Source organism: Rhinoderma darwinii, chromosome 1 (genome assembly GCF_050947455.1).
Source record: "Rhinoderma darwinii isolate aRhiDar2 chromosome 1, aRhiDar2.hap1, whole genome shotgun sequence".
Lineage (NCBI taxonomy): Eukaryota > Metazoa > Chordata > Amphibia > Anura > Rhinodermatidae > Rhinoderma > Rhinoderma darwinii.
Genome location: NC_134687.1, coordinates 137,880,777 through 137,899,690, shown reverse-complemented (window position 1 = coordinate 137,899,690; position 18,914 = coordinate 137,880,777). Strand labels below are relative to the sequence as shown.

General features: G+C 44.2%; 1 protein-coding gene across 1 annotated transcript in view; it reads right to left on the bottom strand.

The window, feature by feature from the left end:
* Positions 1-18,914, bottom strand: part of RNF150 (ring finger protein 150) — a 239,106-nt gene that overhangs the window by 95,043 nt on the left and 125,149 nt on the right. The window contains exons 3-4 of the mRNA XM_075860413.1: positions 10,603-10,674; positions 5,558-5,640 (exon numbers count right to left, since the gene is read on the bottom strand). Coding sequence (XP_075716528.1) covers positions 5,558-5,640; positions 10,603-10,674 — 155 coding nt within the window. The remainder of the gene's footprint in view (positions 1-5,557; positions 5,641-10,602; positions 10,675-18,914) is intronic.

The following is an 18,914-nucleotide window of genomic DNA, read 5'->3' as shown; positions in this document are numbered from 1 at the left end:
GGTTCAGTATTGGATTTGCCCAAATGTGGACGCATGAAAACTGTCACTAATGAAGAAACATCAGTGGCTGTCCTAGCTTTATTCAGCAAGAGCCCACAGCGTAGCACTCGCCGCATGTCACTGGAGAGTGGCATCAGTCGAACATCCCTTCGGCGGATATTAGCTACTCAAAATGGCACCCTTACAAACTCCAGCTGCTGCAGCATCTCAACGAGGATGACCCAGATCGGCGCACTGAATTTGCAGATTAGGCAAAACAAAAATTGGAACAGGACCCTCAGTTTACACAGAACATTTTATTCAGTGATGAGGCAAACTTTTATGTGAATGGTGAAGTTAAGAAACAAAACCACCGCTATTGGTTTGACACTAACCCACATTGGATAGATCATTCCAAGACTGTTGGAACACAAACATTGATGGTATGGTGTGGTATGTGGGGTACAAAGATAGTGGGGCCATTCTTCATCAATGGAAACCTCAAGGCCACGGGATATCTGAAATTGCTACATGATGATGTGTTTCCCTCTTTATGCACTGAAGCTGGTACGTTCCCTGAGATTTTCCAGCAAGATGGTGCACCACCACATTATGGGTGTCAGGTCCGAGCATTCCTAGATGAACAGTTTCCTGGAAAGTGGATTGGTCGTCGTGGGCCAGTTGAATGGCCCCCAGGGTCTCCCAATTTGACCCCCTTAGACTTTTATCTTTGGGGTCATCTGAAGGCAATTTTCTATGCTGTGAAGATACGAGATGTGCAGCAACTGAAACTACGGATACTGGAAGCCTGTGCTAGCATTTCTTCTGCGGTGTTACTATCAGTGTGTCAAGAGTGGGAGAAGAGGGTTGCATTGACAATCCAACACAATGGGCAGCACTTTGAACACATTTTATAAGTGGTCAGAAACTTGTAAATAACTCATGAAAGAATAAAGTAACGTTAAAACCAAGCACACCATTGTTTTTCTTGTGAAATTCTCGATAAGTTTGATGTGTCACATGACCCTCTTCCCATTGAAAAAACTAAAGTTGGATACAAAATGGCCGACTTCAAAATGGCCGCCATGGTCAACACCCAGCTTGAAAAGTTTCCCCCCTCCCATATACTAATGTGCCACAAACAGGAAGTTAATATCACGAACCATTCCCATTTTATTTAGGTGTATCCATATAAATGGCCCACCCTGTAGAACGAGGCCCCCATTTTAACTATTTGTGCTTACGCTGACTCCCCGGCCACTTCCTGATTACATGGTTGGGAGTTATAGAAACAGCGTAACTCGCTGAGCTAAACTGTTTCTGTAACTCCCATTGTAGTGAATGGCAGTTACGGTAGCAGCATAGCTTCAGTACCAGGGCCGGCCTTAGGGGTGTGCGACCTGTGCCTTCGCACAGGGCACATCACTCCAGCAGGTGGAAGGGGGCGATGTGCTGGCTCCCTTTCCCTGCTTGTTTCAGAAGCGGCTGGGCCCGGCGACTCAGCAGTCGCCTTTTCGCCCGGGCGCTCCTTCACTCAGTGGCCGTCGCTACCACTGTAGCAGCCATAGCAGCTGCTAGCGGCGACACCAGGCATGAGGGTGGTGGCGTCGCTAGCAGCTGCTGCTACAGCGGTAGCGACGACACTATAGCAGAGTAGGGAGGTATCTCCCTGCTCTGCTATCTACTAGTGCCACTGTAGCTCCCTGAAGGAGCGGAATACCCGTGTGGCCGGGGATTCTGCTCCTGGAACGCTCCTTGATGTCTCTGTCTATATATGGACAGTGACATCAGGGGAAACTCCTGAAGCGGAATCCCCGTCCACAGCGTTGGATAGAGACATCAAGGAGCGCTCCAGGAGTGGAATCCCCGGCCAAACGGGGATTCCGCTCCTTCAGGGAGCTACAGTGGAGCGATCTACATGAAGGGAGGGTTGCTATCTACAAGGGGGCTGTGTGGCACTACCTAGAAGGGGGCTGTGTTATGTGTGGCACTACCTAGAAGGGGGCTGTGTGGCACTATCAACAAGGGGGCTGTGGGCTGTGTGGCACTACCATCAAGGGGGCTGTGTGGCACTCCCTACCATCAAGGGGGCTGTGTGGCACTCCCTACCATCAAGGGGGCTGTGTGGCACTCCCTACCAGGGGGCTGTGTGGCACTCCCTACCAGGGGGCTGTGTGGCACTCCCTACCAGGGGGCTGTGTGGCACTCCCTACCAGGGGGCTGTGTGGCACTCCCTACCAGGGGGCTGTGTGGCACTCCCTACCAGGGGGCTGTGTGGCACTCCCTACCAGGGGGCTGTGTGGCACTCTCTACAGGGGGCTGTGTGGCACTCTCTACAGGGGGCTGTGTTGCGCTATCTACAGGGGGCTGTGTGGCACTCTCTACAGGGGGCTGTGTTGCGCTATCTACAAGGGGGCTGTGTGGCACCATCTACAAGGGGGAAGTGTGGCGCTATCTACAAGGGGGCTGTGTGGCGCTATCTACAAGAGTGCTGTGTGGCGCTATCTTCAAGGGGGCTGTGTGGCGCTATCTACAAGGGGGCTGTGTGGCACTACCTACAAGGGGGCTATTTGGCACTATCTACAAGGGGGCTATTTGGCACTATCTACAAGGGGGCTGTGTGGCGCTATCTACAAGGGGGCTGTGTGGCGCTATCTACAAGGGGCTGTGTGGCGCTATCTACAAGGGGGCTGTGTGCCGCTACCTACAATGAGGTTGTGTGGCGCTACCTACAAGGGGGCTGTGTGGCACTACCTACAAGGGGGCTGTGTGGCACTACCTACAAGGGGGCTGTGTGGCGCTACCTACAAGGGGGCTGTGTGGCGCTACCTACAAGGGGCTGTGTGGCGCTACCTACAAGGGGCTGTGTGGCGCTACCTACAGGGGGAATCTGTGAGTGGTGGGCTGATGGTCATTTTACTGTGAGTGGGGGGCTGATGGTCATTTTACTGTGAGTGGGGGGCTGATGGTCATTTTACTGTTAGTGGCGGGCTGATGGTCATTTTACTGTGAGTAGGGGGCTGATGGTCTTCAAGTGGTTTCCACCTCTGATCTCCAATTGAAATTAATAGGAGGCAGAAAATACCTGTGGCGCCTGTTTGGAGCTTTTTTTTCTGCGTCTATTGCATTAGCTTCAACGGCTTAAGAAAAAACACAAAAACAAAGTCAAACCATGATGACAATTCAAAATCCCTGAAGGAATTTTGAGGCAAATGTTTTTTGCCTTACAAAAACACATGTGTAAACATACCCTACAAGTGTAGTGCTTTTTTTTTTTTAGCCGTTTTCTGTCTTTCTCGTAAAACAATTTTTAGTAGGGGTGCCCTGAGGAAATTTTATTTTTCCAGTGCTGCGTCGAGTCCGAAAACGTTGGGAAACTCTGTACTAGGCTACAGGATCCCGTCGTGCAGCAGCTCATCGTTGTGGGGCCTAGGCGAGTACAATTTTTGTTTTTGTTTGGGGGCACTGTCTACAAGGGGGAGATTGGGGGGATTTGTATGGCACGATCTACAAGGAGGAGATGGGGGATTATGGCACTGTCTACAGGGAGAGGCTGTATGGCAAAATTTACAGGGGGCACTTTACTGTGTGGAGGCCACTAAGCGGACATTATACTGTGTAGGGTACTACAGGGGGCATAATACTGTGGGCACAATTAGAGGACAAAATGCTGTGTCCTTGAAGGGGTTGTAACATATTATATTATTAAATATTATTATTATACTGTATGGGGGCACTAAAGGGGCATTATAATTTTTTTATGGGGCACTTTTTTTAAATGATGGGGTGGGGCGCCGAAAGATAATTTTGCAAGGGGCGCCATCTATCCTAAGGCCGGCCCTGCTCCCGACAATGTAATCATTAAGTTGCCAGCAGTCAGCGTGAGTACAAATAGCTAGAATGGGGTTTAGGGGGCCCCGTTCTAGAGATAGGTGCTGGTCCCAGAGGTGGGACCCGCATCTAGCTGACATTTATGACATATCCTGTGGATATGTCATAAATGTCTACGATGGGAAAGCCCCTTTAAGTGGAAAGACAATTGAAACAAGAAAAAGTAGTAGACTGTTAAAAGGGTATTAGCATCTTACATAGTGATGGAATATCGCTTAGATATGCCTTTACTTGATGGTCGGTGGGAGCCTGACCTATTGGACCCGACCGATTTTGAGAATAAAGGGGCTGCAGCGCTGATTTAGCACTGCGTGCCAGGAGCACCACTGTGCAGGAAAAACTTAGAAGGGTCCGCAACGCTAAACCAGCACTGTGGCCCCTATCATTCTCAAGATTGGTGGGAGTCCCTGAGATCAGACCCCCAACGATCATATAGTGGGGATATCCTAGTGACATGCCATCACTTTATAAGATAGAAATAACTCTTTAGGTCATAAGGTATGAAAAGTGCAGTTAAGTCAATATTCACACCACATAATGTGCTTTTCTAAGTCCCACCGAACCTATAAACAGTTGTATGCCTTTAGGGTCAGTTCACACAGAGTTTTTTGGTGCTGGTTTTGATATAGAAACCGCGTCGGAATCAGCATAAAAAACAGCCCAAATCGCCCTGTATTGATTTCAATGGGAGGCAGAGACTATTTTTTTCAGGCGGCTTATAACCGCTCGCGGAAAAAAAGCGGCATGATCATTTTTCAAGTGTTTCCTGCTCTCGCCTTCCACTGAAATCAAAGGGAGGCAGAAAAAACATGAGGCGCTCGTTTGGAGCGTTTTTTTTTGCAGCGGCTTGTGCATTTAATTTAATGGCCAAGTGCAAAAAAAAACACCACAGAAAATGGGTAAAAAAAGTGTTCATGCTGGAAAGTAAAAAATCTGCCTGCAAAAAACTTTGTGTAAACTAGGCCTTAGGGTATATGTTCACACGGCAAACTAAAAACGGCTGTAAAATACAGAGTTATTTTCAAGGGGAAACAGCCTCTTATTTTCAGCCGTTTTTTAAGAATCAAGCGTTTTTTGCTTACGCCCCGAAAAACGTCTGAAAACACTGCGTGTGAACATACCCTTACTGTTGCACACGTCTGTCATAGATCATATCATATGCCCATTGAAGTCATATCTGTCGGGAGATTTTTCCTGTGTATATGCCAACAGTAGCTAAATCTAAAATAGCAGCAGTGCTTAACAGGTTGTAGAATTATACTGATTGCCCAAAATTGTAAAATCAATTCTACCCTGCATAAATGGGTTGCCCAGGATCAGAAAACATGGCTGCTTTCTTCGTAAAACAGCATTACACCTGTTCACAGGTTGTGTGTTGTATTGAAGCTCAGCTCCATTCATTTCAATAGAGCTAAGCTGCAATACCAGACACAACCCATGGACAGATGTGGTGCTGTTCCTGAAAGAAAGCAGCCATAGTTTTCTAATTCTGGACAATCCATTTGAAGAGGATACTAAAATAAAATTGTCAGCCAATTCAGTCAGCCTATAGATATAAAAGAAAACTGCAATCTTATTTTATTATCTACAAAGTCTGCACTGTTTCAACTCGTAAGATATGTCGGAGCTTGGCATGCTTTCCAGTGAACATGCTGATATAAGCTGTGCCAGCAATGCATCAACTCACCGGCACGGCAAGATTCGGACAACATCGTTAGATTTATATCCTTCAATACATACAGCGCAGTTATCAAAATCTGGCTCCGTCTCCTGTAACAAAGACAGCAAGAATTATAAGTGTTTATATCAATTCCTTCGTATCCATACGGAGAGGTGGAAGAACGGATGACTCTCTCTTACTTATCACATAACAAATAAAAAGACACAATCACAAAAAGTCTACTATTGCATCAGATTCCTGGTAAAACTGAAACTTTATGTGCATTCTACAAATCATTATAGCAAAAGACATTGAAAATGGACATGTTACATGCTACAATGTTCAGATTGTAAACTATTATGGGCCCTTATTGTTTATTGATGATCGTTAGTTTTCATAATTTGTAATTTTGTAAGTTTACTGCCTCCATTGATTATAAGGAGCTGCGGAATATATTGGCTCTATATGTAGGTTATTATTACTACTACTACTGTGATGCTACTTATACAAAACCTCTCGCTGTGTATCTATTGCTTTTCGCTACACTTATTCCCAAAACTAAGGGTCCCTTTACATGGCCCCATATCGGCCGTAAAAATGAGTGCCGATCATCGAGACAGCTCGGTGATCGGCGCTCGTTTGCTCCTGTCACAGGGACCAATAATCTGTTATGTATGGGGATGTGCGATCGTTACTACGATCGTTCGTCCCAATGCATTTCCATTATGTCGGCAGCACATCTTCCTGTTTACACAGGAAGATGTGCTGCCGACTAGCACCGCTCAACTCCGCTTCGCCTCTGCCTGGTCCGCCCCGTCTGACAAAGCTGCGCCCCATTCTGTTCCTGCTTCCCCACAGAGCTGCTCTTCTGTACTGAACAAAATTATACAGCAGCTCCGTGGGGTAGCAGGGACCCCTAGTATATAGCCGCACTGCCCTGTAGATACTACCTCATCTTATAGATCGCACCACCCCTTGCAGATCGCACACCCCCTTGCAGATCGCACCACCACCCACTCTTGTAGTTTGCACCACTCCCCTTGCAGATCGCACCACCAACCCCCCTTGTAAATTGCACACCCCCTTGTAAATCCCCCCACCCCTTCTTGTAGATAGCGCCACTGTAGCTCCCACCAGGAGCTGTATCGCCGTCAGAGCTTCGGCAACCTCTGGCAGGGGATTCAGCTCCTAGTGGCAGCTACACTAGCGCTATCTACAAGAAGGATGGGGGTGTGCGATTTACAAGGGGGTGGGGGTGTGATCTACATGTGGTGCTGCGATCTACAAGGGTGGGTGGTGCTGTGATCTACAAGGCGGGGGGTGCTGCGATCTACAAGAGGAGATGGGGGTGCGATATACAAGGGAGGGGGGTGGTGCTGTGATCTACAAGTGGGGGTGCGATCTTCAAGTGGGGGTGCGATCTACAAGGAGGGGTGGTGCTGCAATCTACAAGTGGGGTGTGGGTGGTGCTGCGATCTACAAGGGGGGTGTGGGTGCGAAACATGGGGGGGCGTGCAATACATGGGGTGCGATCTAAAAGGGGGTGGGGGTGCAAAGGTGTGTGGCACTATAAAGGGGGGTGGCACTATGTCATTATAAATGGGCACTGTGTCACTATATGTGGGCACTATATGTGGGGACCATGGCAGCACTATCTACATGGACATTGCGGCACTATCTACATGGGCACTGTGGTGTTTTCAGGGGATTGGGACAAAAAAAAACCCTGACAAAGGAAATCCATTTGGAGAGGCACTGATGCAAAATGGACATGAAAAACTGACAATTGATCAATGGCCATTTTTTTTCACTGTTGTGTGACTGTAGCCTAAGCGACTATGATGCCAGGAGTCCCGTTCACATGTACCGTGGTCAGGCCGGGAAATCCGGCTGACACACGAACCGTTTTTCACAGTCCAATCACGGTCGTGTGAATCGGGCCTTAATGTCATTTATTTAACACACCATCGTGGGGCTGGTACTGCACAGGGTCCTATAATGTAAGCTCTCCCCAGGGTGCCCGCTCGGCGCTATCTGCCTGGCCCTGCTGCAATTTACACTGCTCTCGCCTGCAATGTCGGGGACCAGCAGAGGTGGTGACGGGCAGAGGGGGATGTTAGTGCACAAAGTGCATAATTCATTATAGATTCTGTTAACCTGTTCCTTGCCGGGGAACACAGAAGTTATTATCAATTAGATATAAATTTTTCCAATAATATTTCTGATAAAGTATTTGCAGAGGTTAAAAGTTGTTACGTACAATTATAGCAATATATGTTAAAAATCAATTTATATAAATACAATTATTTATTAAATTATCTCTTGGTATTACTGTTAAATAAACTGAAAAAAAAATAAGGAAATCGAGATTCAAATCGAAAATCGCTCTTAGTGTTGTAAAAAAAAAAAAAATCGAGATTTTATTTTTGGGCAAAATCGCCCTGTCCTACACTGTGGTATAAATGTAATGTTGATCCCATTTCTGTGATTCATATATTGCAGAATGTTTTGAGCACACGTTTTAATTTGGTATTTTTCTCCTGAAGGTTTTCTATTCTAAGAAGTGAATTCACAGTGGTTGCCTCATCAGAGACTACCTCTTTAAGATTGGAGCCGCCGTGGCGATCAGCAGATCGTTGGTTCCCAGGAAACCGCTGATTTTGCCACAGTGGTCGCTGCAGGGGAAATGTAGTATTATATGGCCGCCATTTACAGGGGCGGACACAGACAACTGAGGGCCTCTGTTCAAAAACAACATGTGGGCCTCCTTCCACCAGCATACACCTATCTGGGGTTGTAGTCTGGTCAAGCACGCAAGTATTAAATCATCAGCTATCAGCAAATCACAGAGCAGCTCAGACAATCATTGTCCCTGCAATTGGCTGACTGGGATGATGGGGTGCCTGTGTAATCTCAGAGAGTGTGAGAAGGGGGGGCAAGCGAAGTAAAACACTATGGAAAATAGAGAGAGACGCCTCCATGTGGCCGGAAGGGGCCCCCTCCCTACTATGGGCCCTTGTGCAGCTGAACATGTTGCACAGGCTACATGTCCGTCTCTGACCATTCAGATAATACCTGGATGACTGGAGTGGGAGCCGCTCTTACAGATCTATTCTAGGTTGTAGAGGGGGTCCTGAGCGGTATACCAACCCCCTTCTATGACACGCCTTAATAGTGAATATAGACAGGGGCTGTGTTTATGAGTCCACCCCTTTAACATACGTTTCTATGACCATCCTATAATCCAGATTATTTGACAATCCAGCACCTGTCAGTTGTCATTTATACTGGATTAACAAAAAATGACTGTATTACTTCACGACAAGACAGATTTGTCATTCTGGAGCCTGGAAAAGTAGGGTGACAATCCATGTGGAATTGCGATCACAGTGGCATGCTAATCATCAATTCACAGCTTTGACATACACTAGTCGGTCAACACACATTATGTGGGGTATCAAGTTCCCATAAACCTTGTGTTCGGGCCATCTACTCAGCGTGTAAGCTTGCTGAACCTATGCACCAGATGTATGCAGCCGTATGCCTATACAATTGCATACGTCTGCCATTGACTCCCATTGTAAAAAATAAAAAGAATATCGCATGGTATAAAAGGGACAGAGAATAATATTAATAGTAATGCTGTTCTTGTACAATTGTAAAGACTTTACTGACAACATACACGGGCAGTTCGTTGCTTGGCATTGATCGTTTCAGCACCAAAGAAATGACCAATATCTGTAATTATGTTGATATATCATGTTGGCAGGGAAATCAATACATCCATGGCCAGGTTAAAACATGGAAACAGAACACATCTTAAATGTAAATTGGCTACATTTTTACTTTACAGGTCTGGGAATCTTGAGGTAGCTTATAAGCATATTCAATGTTAACCATGTGTTAGGGCAAAGCCACACGTGGCGGAATTCCTCTTGAATTCCGCACCGGACACTCCGCAGCGTTAATCCGCAGCGGAGGCGTTTGTCCATTGACTTCCACTTTTATTTCGCAGTGTTCGTTTAGACGATGCGCAAAAATTCTGCTGCGGAGCATAGGCTGCGGAGCGGAATTTGGTGTCCGCAGCATGCTAGGGCAGTTGCGGAGTTGTGGCGGACTGGTTGCGGACTCATGGCGGAATTTCTCCATTGACTTCAATGGAGATTCTAATTTCCGCAATGAAGTCCGCAGCTGTCATGCACATGTTATGTGTGCTGCGGATGCGTCTTGCTTTTTTGACATGACATTTCTTCATTCTGGCTGGACCTATGTATTTCTAGGTCTACAGCCAGACTGAGGAAGTCAATGGGGCTCCCGTAATTACGGGAGCGTTGCTAGGAGACGTCAGTAAATAGTCACTGTCCAGGGTGCTGAAAGAGTTAAGCGATCGGCAGTAACTGTTTCTGCACCCTGGACAGTGACTACCGATCCCAATATACAGCAACCTGTAAAAAAAATAGAAGTTCATACTTACCGAGAACTCCCTGCTTCTGTCTCCAGTCCGGCTTCCCAGGATGACGTTTCAGTCTAAGTGACGGCTGCAGCCAATCACAGGCTGCAGCGGTCACATGGACTGCCGCGTCATCCAGGGAGGTCGGGCTGGATGCCGAAAGAGGGACGCGTCACCAAGACAACGGCCGGTAAGTATGAAATTCGTTTACTTTCACTAGGGAAAGTGCTGGCCCTTCTCTCTATCCTGCACTGATAGAGAGAAGGGAAGCACTTTTACCGCAGTCCGCAGCAGCTAGTCGGCATCAATTTACTGCACATTTTGGGCAGATCCGCCGCAGAATCTGTGCGGCATTGATGCGGACAGTTGCGGAGGAAATCCGCCACGTGGGGGCATGCCCTTAGTGTGAATAATGACCTACAAATAGAGTCAATACCACAACAATACTATTTGTAGGTCATCACCGGTGATATCATGTAGTATTGGGCTTATATATGCCCCCCATATATGATATATGACATATCGATTAGATTATGACTAGGAGGGGGATCTTGGTTGTTCTCCATATTAGTTTAGCATATGTTAGTGTTATAGCAATAAGTGCAAATAATAACATTATTACCTTATCTCCTTTTTTGATGGTTCTGACTTGCAATTTGCTGATGGCTTTTTTTGCAGCATCCCCGAGCCGCCTCTAAAAAATGTATAAAAAAGACCACAAATATATTTACAATGGCTTTACATGTGCAATGTTGTAATAACTCATCTATATATACAAAAACATATTGTATTAAAGGCTATGGAAACCTTTGAAAGTGATTTTTTTAAATAAAAATGTCAATCAATTATTTTAACTTTTTGAGATACAGCTGCTCTGTATACTTTATACAGAGCAGCTGTATCTTTCAATAGGACCTGAATCTGTCAGTCCCCTGGACCGGACGGGTTCAGTGTCAGCGGGTCACGCAGGATCCACCTGTAATCTATCACATCTACGTTATGAACTTAGATGTGATGGATAACAGGTGGATCCTCTGTCACTGAGTCCTGGGTACAGGATTCAGCGAACGATACAGCTCCTCTGCATACAGGATACAGAGTAGCTGTATCTCAAAAAGTTCAAATAATTTTTAACAAAGACTAATTTAAAAGTTGCACCAAACGCACTGATAGACATTTTTATTTTAAAAAAAATCAATAATTTTCAAAGGTTTACATAGCCTTTAAATAATTTCAATCTTCTATCATGGAAATGCAACTTCTGTATAACACCTTCTACCCCACCACTTCATGCAGCATATCTAAATTACCAGGGCACCCACAATTTGCAATGTACTTCTGTGTCGGTTACCTCTGCTAAGACAGTCATTTGATGTAAGTACCGTAGATTGAAATGGCCAGTTGACAGGTTGGCAGTTCGTTGACACAGGGTAATGGCATGTGAGCTAAGTAACTATGCAAGAAGATGGGAATTTGCTTTGACAGTAACCAGTCACTTTTGGCATCTGTCCCTAGGAAACTAATAAGTACAGCCAGCTTAAAAAAAAAAAGAGAAATGACTAAAACAAATGTAAGCATAAATTTACCGTTGAATCTATATTACCTGCAGGGAAAACTGAATGCAGTCATTACGGAAGTTTTCCCACAAAAGTGTTTGTATAACGTCAATAAGACAAGTCATAAGACATTGATCGGTGGGAATCTAACTGCTGGGGCCCCCGTGGATTTTGAGAAAGGGTTATTTAGTGCCACAATATGTCATAAAATACTTTTAGAGGAAAATCCCAAGGGCATCGTCTATGCCGCTGTAGTCTATGAGATCTACTCTTTGCAAATTCCATACTTCACAACATATACAGATGTAGTCAAGTTTATCTTGACTTAACTTGCTGCAGCGTGATATCACACAACAAAAGCCATTGAAAAAGTCAAGATAACGTTTCCTGACACTATATTTAATGCGGTAAAGTCAAGATAAAGATGGCTACATCGGTACACTAGTAGAAAATTTGAGCACATATAATAGTCTTTTTAACTAACTTATTTGTCGAAACATGTCAGAAATAAAATACTTTTCCTGCAAGAAGGTGGAAATTTCATGTATGCAATATGTGCTACCTACAATGATTCTATATAGGTATTCATTGTATAGTAAGCTCTGTCTATAGTTATACTTTTGTGCAATTATCGTGAAACACTATCCCACTTCTGTACTGTCCCATTATAGTAGTGCTGTTTTCTTATTTGGCAGAGATGCTTTGGGCCCCCCAAGCGTAAGGGCCAAGGAACAGCTGCCAGCTTTGTATCTCCTATATCTACAATACTATCAATAATATTTTTTCCCATCCCAAAAAAAAAAATCTTCTATTGCAGCAAAATAAAGCTTTGCTACTTTCTATAATGGGAAGTCATCTTTGATAACTGGTAACAGACATATATTGGATCAAACTTGGAGATCACATCTAGGATATTTTTTAATCCTGTGAGATCGCCATCGATCTGATGGATCGAATCATTATGAGTAAAATATTTCGGATTGTAGCGAAAAACCCTAATTGTAGTTTTTACATATCATACACTAAGTACACTTTGTTTCCTTGTACAGACTCATGATTACAAAAGCAAAGAGAGACTATATCACAGGCGAAGGAGACATTATTACAGTTCTACAGGTAAAAGCTGAGAATCATAATGAGAAACAACAAGAATAGCCAGTCCATTATGTGCAATGTCCTTAGAATAATGGCAAACAGCTAGCTTTTTCCTCATCTGTAGACATATCTCTAAAACAGCCCACATGTCAAGGTGCTAAAAGACAAGACTGGGAACATTGTGTTCTGATGCTGGATCTTTCCAGCGGTGACAGGAAGTAATCAAAACAGTCCTATTAATAAGTCCTCAGCATGCAAAACCCTTCAAGAACGAGACACCAAACAGCAAAGTGTGTCATAAGCCCAATAGTTGCTCTTATTCACGCATAAAATGCACACAAAAAAAAAACTAAATCCAAAGGATGGAATAGAAGAGGCTCGCCAGTTGTTGAACTACAAGTCTAGAGATGCCTTGTCTGGTAGTACAGCAACATTAGAAAAGAGATCACAGATGTGGTGAGTGTTCCTTAAATAAATGTACCAAATAGGAGTATCTCAAATCCAACAGGAATGTATTATCGACAGAAAGCATTGAGATACGATAAAAGATATAAAGGTGTGCTCCGCGAGTCAAACTTACCTAGGAAAATTGTTCTACTGAATTTCTGACTTCCAGCCATTAATTTGTCACATTCTTCTTCCAACAGAACGACTGCTGTGTAGAATCTTTTTGGTTGGAAGTCGGTTGTAAGTTTATGTTTTGTAAAGAGCGCCCATAATGGTGTTTCGCTACCCTCTCCCCAACTGTATCTGCCTATGCTTAGTCCTGTGCACCATTCAGCCATAATATTAAAACCACTGACAGGTGAAGTGAATAGCATTGATTATCACATTACAATGGCGCCTGTCAAGGGGTGGGCTATATTAGGCAGCAAGTGAACAGTCAGTTCTTGATGTATATGTTTTGGAAGTCGTAAAAATGGGCAAGCATAAGGATTTGAGCGACCTTGAAACTGGACAAATTGGGATGACTAGTCAACGGGTCAAAGCATCTCCAAAACTGGTTTTGTGGGGTGTTCCCAGTATGCAGTGGTTAGTCCTCTTCTAAAAGTGGTCCAAGGAGGTACAAAGGGTGAATCGGCTACAAGGTCATGGGCCCCAAAGGCTTATTGATCCACGTGAGAAGTGAAGGCTAGCCTACCTGCTCCGGTCCCACATCCGATGCCCATGCTGACCCTGCCGCCTGCCGAATGCACCTTCAAAGGGAACGTTAGCATCAGAACTGAACCATAGATCAATGGAAGAAGGTGGCCTGATGAATCATGTTTTATGGCCCTTCTGCATTTCCTGAGCTCGCCTTAGGACACCTACGTATACGGTTTGACAGGTGTACCGCCCCAGTCAAACTCCCGACCTGCCACGATCCTCGGAGTTAGTGTAGCACAAATTATTGAAAAAGTTAAAGCTGGCTATGATAGAAAGGTAGAACATAAAGGTCGATCACAGTTTGCTGCATTTGGGGCATCGTTGCCGCAGACCATGCTGATCCTGCCCCCTGCTGAATGCACCTTCAAACGGGACAATAGCATCAGAACTGAACCATAGATCAATGGAAGAAGGTGCCCTGATGAATCATGTTTTATTTTACATCATGTGAGTATCCGGGTGTGTCACTTACCTGGGTAAGAGATGGCACCCCATTGCATTATAGGAAGAAGGCAAGTCGGGAGAAGCAGTGTGATGCTCTGGGCTATGTTATGCTGGGAAACCTTGCTGTTCTCTTAACAGGTTTAGAAGAACAGTACCGCATCTGTCCAATAACAGCGCCACTTCGCACCTGTCCAGTTTGTGTGTAGTATTACATTTTAGCCCCATCCACTTCAATTGAGCTGAGCAAAAACACCAGACACAACCCATAGAAAGGAGTGGCACAGTTTTTGGAAGACAACAGCTATGGTTTTCTAATCCTGGACAAGCCCTTTAATGTATCCCTCATTCATTTTTAGGGTTAGTGTCTTTTTAATAATGTTGTTTCAAATATGGACACTTGGCAAAGAATAAAATGCTGAATTTTAACTTAGTGAATTCTTTAGCTCCCCAACTATAACAATGAAACAACCAAAGATCACTAAAGTTCAATGTGCTGAAAACACATTCTATTTCTGTTTTCAGAATGCAGATTTTAACACTCATTCCATGTTAGCAAGGATGAAGGAGCACAGGGAACTGGCGACTCTTTTCTCTCCTTATATTAAGTAAGCCTGTGTGTGGAATGGCCGAAATATACTAATAAATATAAGAGCTGTAAATATGTATAAAGGAATTAGAAGGGGGAAAAAATATCAATGTGACGTCCACTGAATGAAACAAATATTGCCTCAGTAAAGGGCTGTGAGCAGATTTTAATTTCCCACTGTAAGGCCCTATGCACTCGACCGTGTCCGTAATCACAGTCCGTGATTACGGGCACGGCCGGCCGCTGACGGCTCCCATATAAAGTCTGTAAAAGGCAAAAAATGGGACATGTCCTATTTTTGCGGAGCCTTTCTATGGCACGGACACCTTCCCGTAAATATACGGGTAGGTGTCCGTCAGCCATAGAAATGAATGGGTCCATAATTACGGACGAAATCTGCAGTCGTGCGCATGGGGCCTTACGCTGTAGGATTAATCATCTGAAATAGGTGCCATTTATGGGAGCCTGTATTGTGTCAATGAGCTGCATCAACGTGAGAGATTCTCTTTGAAGCTTAATTTCCAAGCTACTCTTTATGTATTGAGCGGTTATTTGGTCACTGTATTTTGGTATTATTTGAACACTGTATGGTGGTATTTACTTTATAGGACATTATGTGGCGCTGCTACTTAGGCACTGTGCAGTATTTTATTTATGTAGTGTATAATGGCAGTACTGTATAGCATTGTTATTTTGGACCTATATGGAAGTGTTATTTAGCCAATGTATGACACTACTATTTGGGCCATACTGTATTTTATACTGTATGGCGCTTATACTTAGTCACTGTTTTGTGTGATTATTTGTTAACTGTATGACAATACACCATATGGGGGAGGGGTGCCAAAAGAAGTTAATACGCAGGGCACCACCAAACATAGCAGCAGCCTCTTTCAATTCAAAGGTTATAGGCATTATAATGAATTTCTCTATTACCCTGAAGAGAATAATAAATACAGGAATGGCTGGTCATGCAGATCTCTAATATAACTTTATATTGTGTCTAAGGTTAAGCTTGACTTTAAAATCACTTTCTCTCTTATTAATTAAATTAGATTTAATTGTGTTTAGTTATTATCATTTGGACTACAGGTACCTCTTCACAAACAAGGAATAATCATCAGAATTATTATGCACTATGAATTACTTTGGAATATATTCATATGATTAAATGGGTTTTGTTAAGCAGGAGATTATATGTGCAGTTAAAGAGGCAATGTACTAATGCAGTCTGAGCTCTTTATTCCACGAGTGCTGTGAGCCTTGATGGTTACGATCCTATATGAGAAGGAAATCCGACCAGTCTTTTTTTATCAGCATCACTAGGTGTTTAAGGTGGAGAAAACACTTCAATTTTCTTTTGTTCCTATTTCAGACTGTAGGTTTGGCATTCACTTTCATCACTGTCAGGTAAATATCTTGGTATTATTGTAATGCCTTGACCAAATTATTCTAAATAGAGGGTTCAATTAATTTGAGCATTTTATGCTTCGTTCACATCTGTGGCGGGTTCCCGTTCTGACGTTCCGTCTGAGCTTTCCGTCAGAACGGGATCCTGACTGAAACAAACTGAAACCTTAGCTTTCCGTTTGCATCACCATTAATTTCAATGGTGACGGATCCGGTACCAATGGTTTCCGTTTGTCTCAGTTGTGCAAGGGTGCCGTTGCTTTGACGGAATGAATAGCATAGTCGACTACTGTATTGATTCCGTCAAAATGATGGAACCCTTGCACAACGGAGACAAACAGAAACCATTGGTACTGGATCCGTCACCATTGAAATCAATGGTGATGCAAACGGAAACTTATGGTTTCCGTTTGTTTCAGTCAAGGTCCCGTTCTGACGGAAAGCTCCGACAGAACGGGACCCTGACGCAGATGTGAACGAAGCCTTACAACTAAATTTCAAAACAGTTTTGTGAGCTAATGTATTTAAGAAGTCATGAATAAAAACTACTGCAAAAGTCATTTTACACAGGCCAATGATTGGGCTAACATTCACTTGAACGAACACTCGTTCCTCATCAATGCCCTGTGTAAACAGGGCAGCGACCACCCCTGAGAAGGAGCAAACACTCATTCATCTGCTGATTGCAACTTTTATGCAGCTAAAAAGATTGTCGCTGCTCGCCAGCACATCTACCTGTGTAAACAGGGAATGTGCTGCCGACAACGTGCAAATGTATGGGGACGAGCAATCGTAATAACAATCACTCATCCCCCTGCTTGCGAATATTGCTTATTATAAATAACGCTAACAAGCGCAAAATTGCTGTACAGCCAATCGAAAACCTGCCCATGTAAAACGACCTTAAGGATCTGCTAATAGTACTTTTATAACAGTCAGACTACTGTAAAATGCTGATATATAATTATCCAGTAAGAAAAAATGGAATCCTAATGGACCATAACAGATCAAACTATTCATAATGGATATCACATAGAGAGTGGTTGACCAAAGAGGACAACTCTTAATTTGTTTTCTCTATGGTGTTGGGATGGCACTGTTAATATAGTGAGTATCCTGTCTATAATGCTGCATAAAAAAGCCTGTGTCTGTGAATGAGTTGACGGGGAATCTACGATAATGTAGGTTATCTGGAGGTCATACAGTGAGATTGGTGGTGGTAATTTCCATTGGCAGCAGAGTTTTTGGGCCATCAGAGTGTAGAGTAGTTGCATAGCTTTATTGTCAGGTTTCTGAATATTACAAAAATAAAACCTATATTCTCTATCTTCAGCAAAAATCATTAGCAGGAGAATTTATTAATCAAAGACCTTCATCAGATCAGTGTCACGGTCAAGCCCATGAACCTTGTGCAGGGAATCCCCAAGTCGCGCTTTCGGAGTAGTCTCTAATAGAAACCGCTGACGGCTTGCAGATGTATTTCCGAAATAAGATCCCAGAATCGATTAACAGAAGCGTGGTCTTACAAATCCGCGGTCATGCAGTCAGGGAACAGTCTGGGCCAAATCCAAAATAGCAAACAACGAACCACCTTCATAAATGGATCCTTGTTGCTTAGGCAAGTTCTTAGGCAAGTTCTGAGCAGGTCTGAACAATCATGGGTGATCAGTCTTCCGGCCGACATGGGCCTGTCCCTTTAAGATGTAACAGGGTGTGCTGTGAAGAAACTGGCTATGGTAAAACAAGAAAATGGATGTCGGCCGCATAGGTAGGCGCAGCGGCCGGCTAACACTTATAATCAGGTTATAATCCGGTAACATCTAGGGGGCTAAGAAGTTACAACTACTGCCCGCAGTACTAAAGTCATGAAGTGAGGAGGAACAGTTATAACCCATGCAAGGTAGAACTTTTGTTATAAAGGCTGATTCAAACGGTCGTATTATAGCTCAATTTTGGCTGTCATAAAGGTGCATGAGGGTTCTGCTCTTTCTGTGTATGTGACAGAGGAACACAGGTTTTTTTTGTAAGATTCGTTCCAAATCCATCAACAAATAAACAGTCGCATCCTCCGTCAGATTCCCTATGGACAGAGATATTCTCCCCTAGAAGCATTCTAGGGTAGAATATCTCTGTACACACAGAGTACTATGGAACCTGTACGGCTCTGAACGAAGATGCAATACAGGCACCGAAGGCGTGATAAAGGTTTTGCCATGTGCTTGAACTATAAGGGAATGGCCAGACGTGGCGGAATTGCTCTGGAATTCCGCTGCGGACACTCCACAGCGGAAATCCAGAGCGGACCCGTTTCTCCATTGCCTTCCACAGCTTTTTAGTAGGGTTCGTTTGCACGTTGCGGACAATTCCGCTGCGGAGCATAGGCTGCGGTGCGGAATTTGTTGTCCGCAGCATACAATGGTTGTTGCGGACGTGTGGCGGACTGGTTGCGGACTCATTGCGGAATTTCTCCATTGACTTCAATGGAGATTCAAAATTCCGCAATGAAGTCCGCAGATGTTATGTAGATGTTATGTGTGCTGCGGACCGTATTGTTTTTTTAACATGACATTTCTTCATTCTGGCTGGACCTATGTATTTCTAGGTCTACAGCCAGACTGAGGAAGTCAATGGGGCTCCCGTAATTACGGGTGACTACGTGTGTGTGCACCCATAAGTACGGATGACTACGTGTGTGCA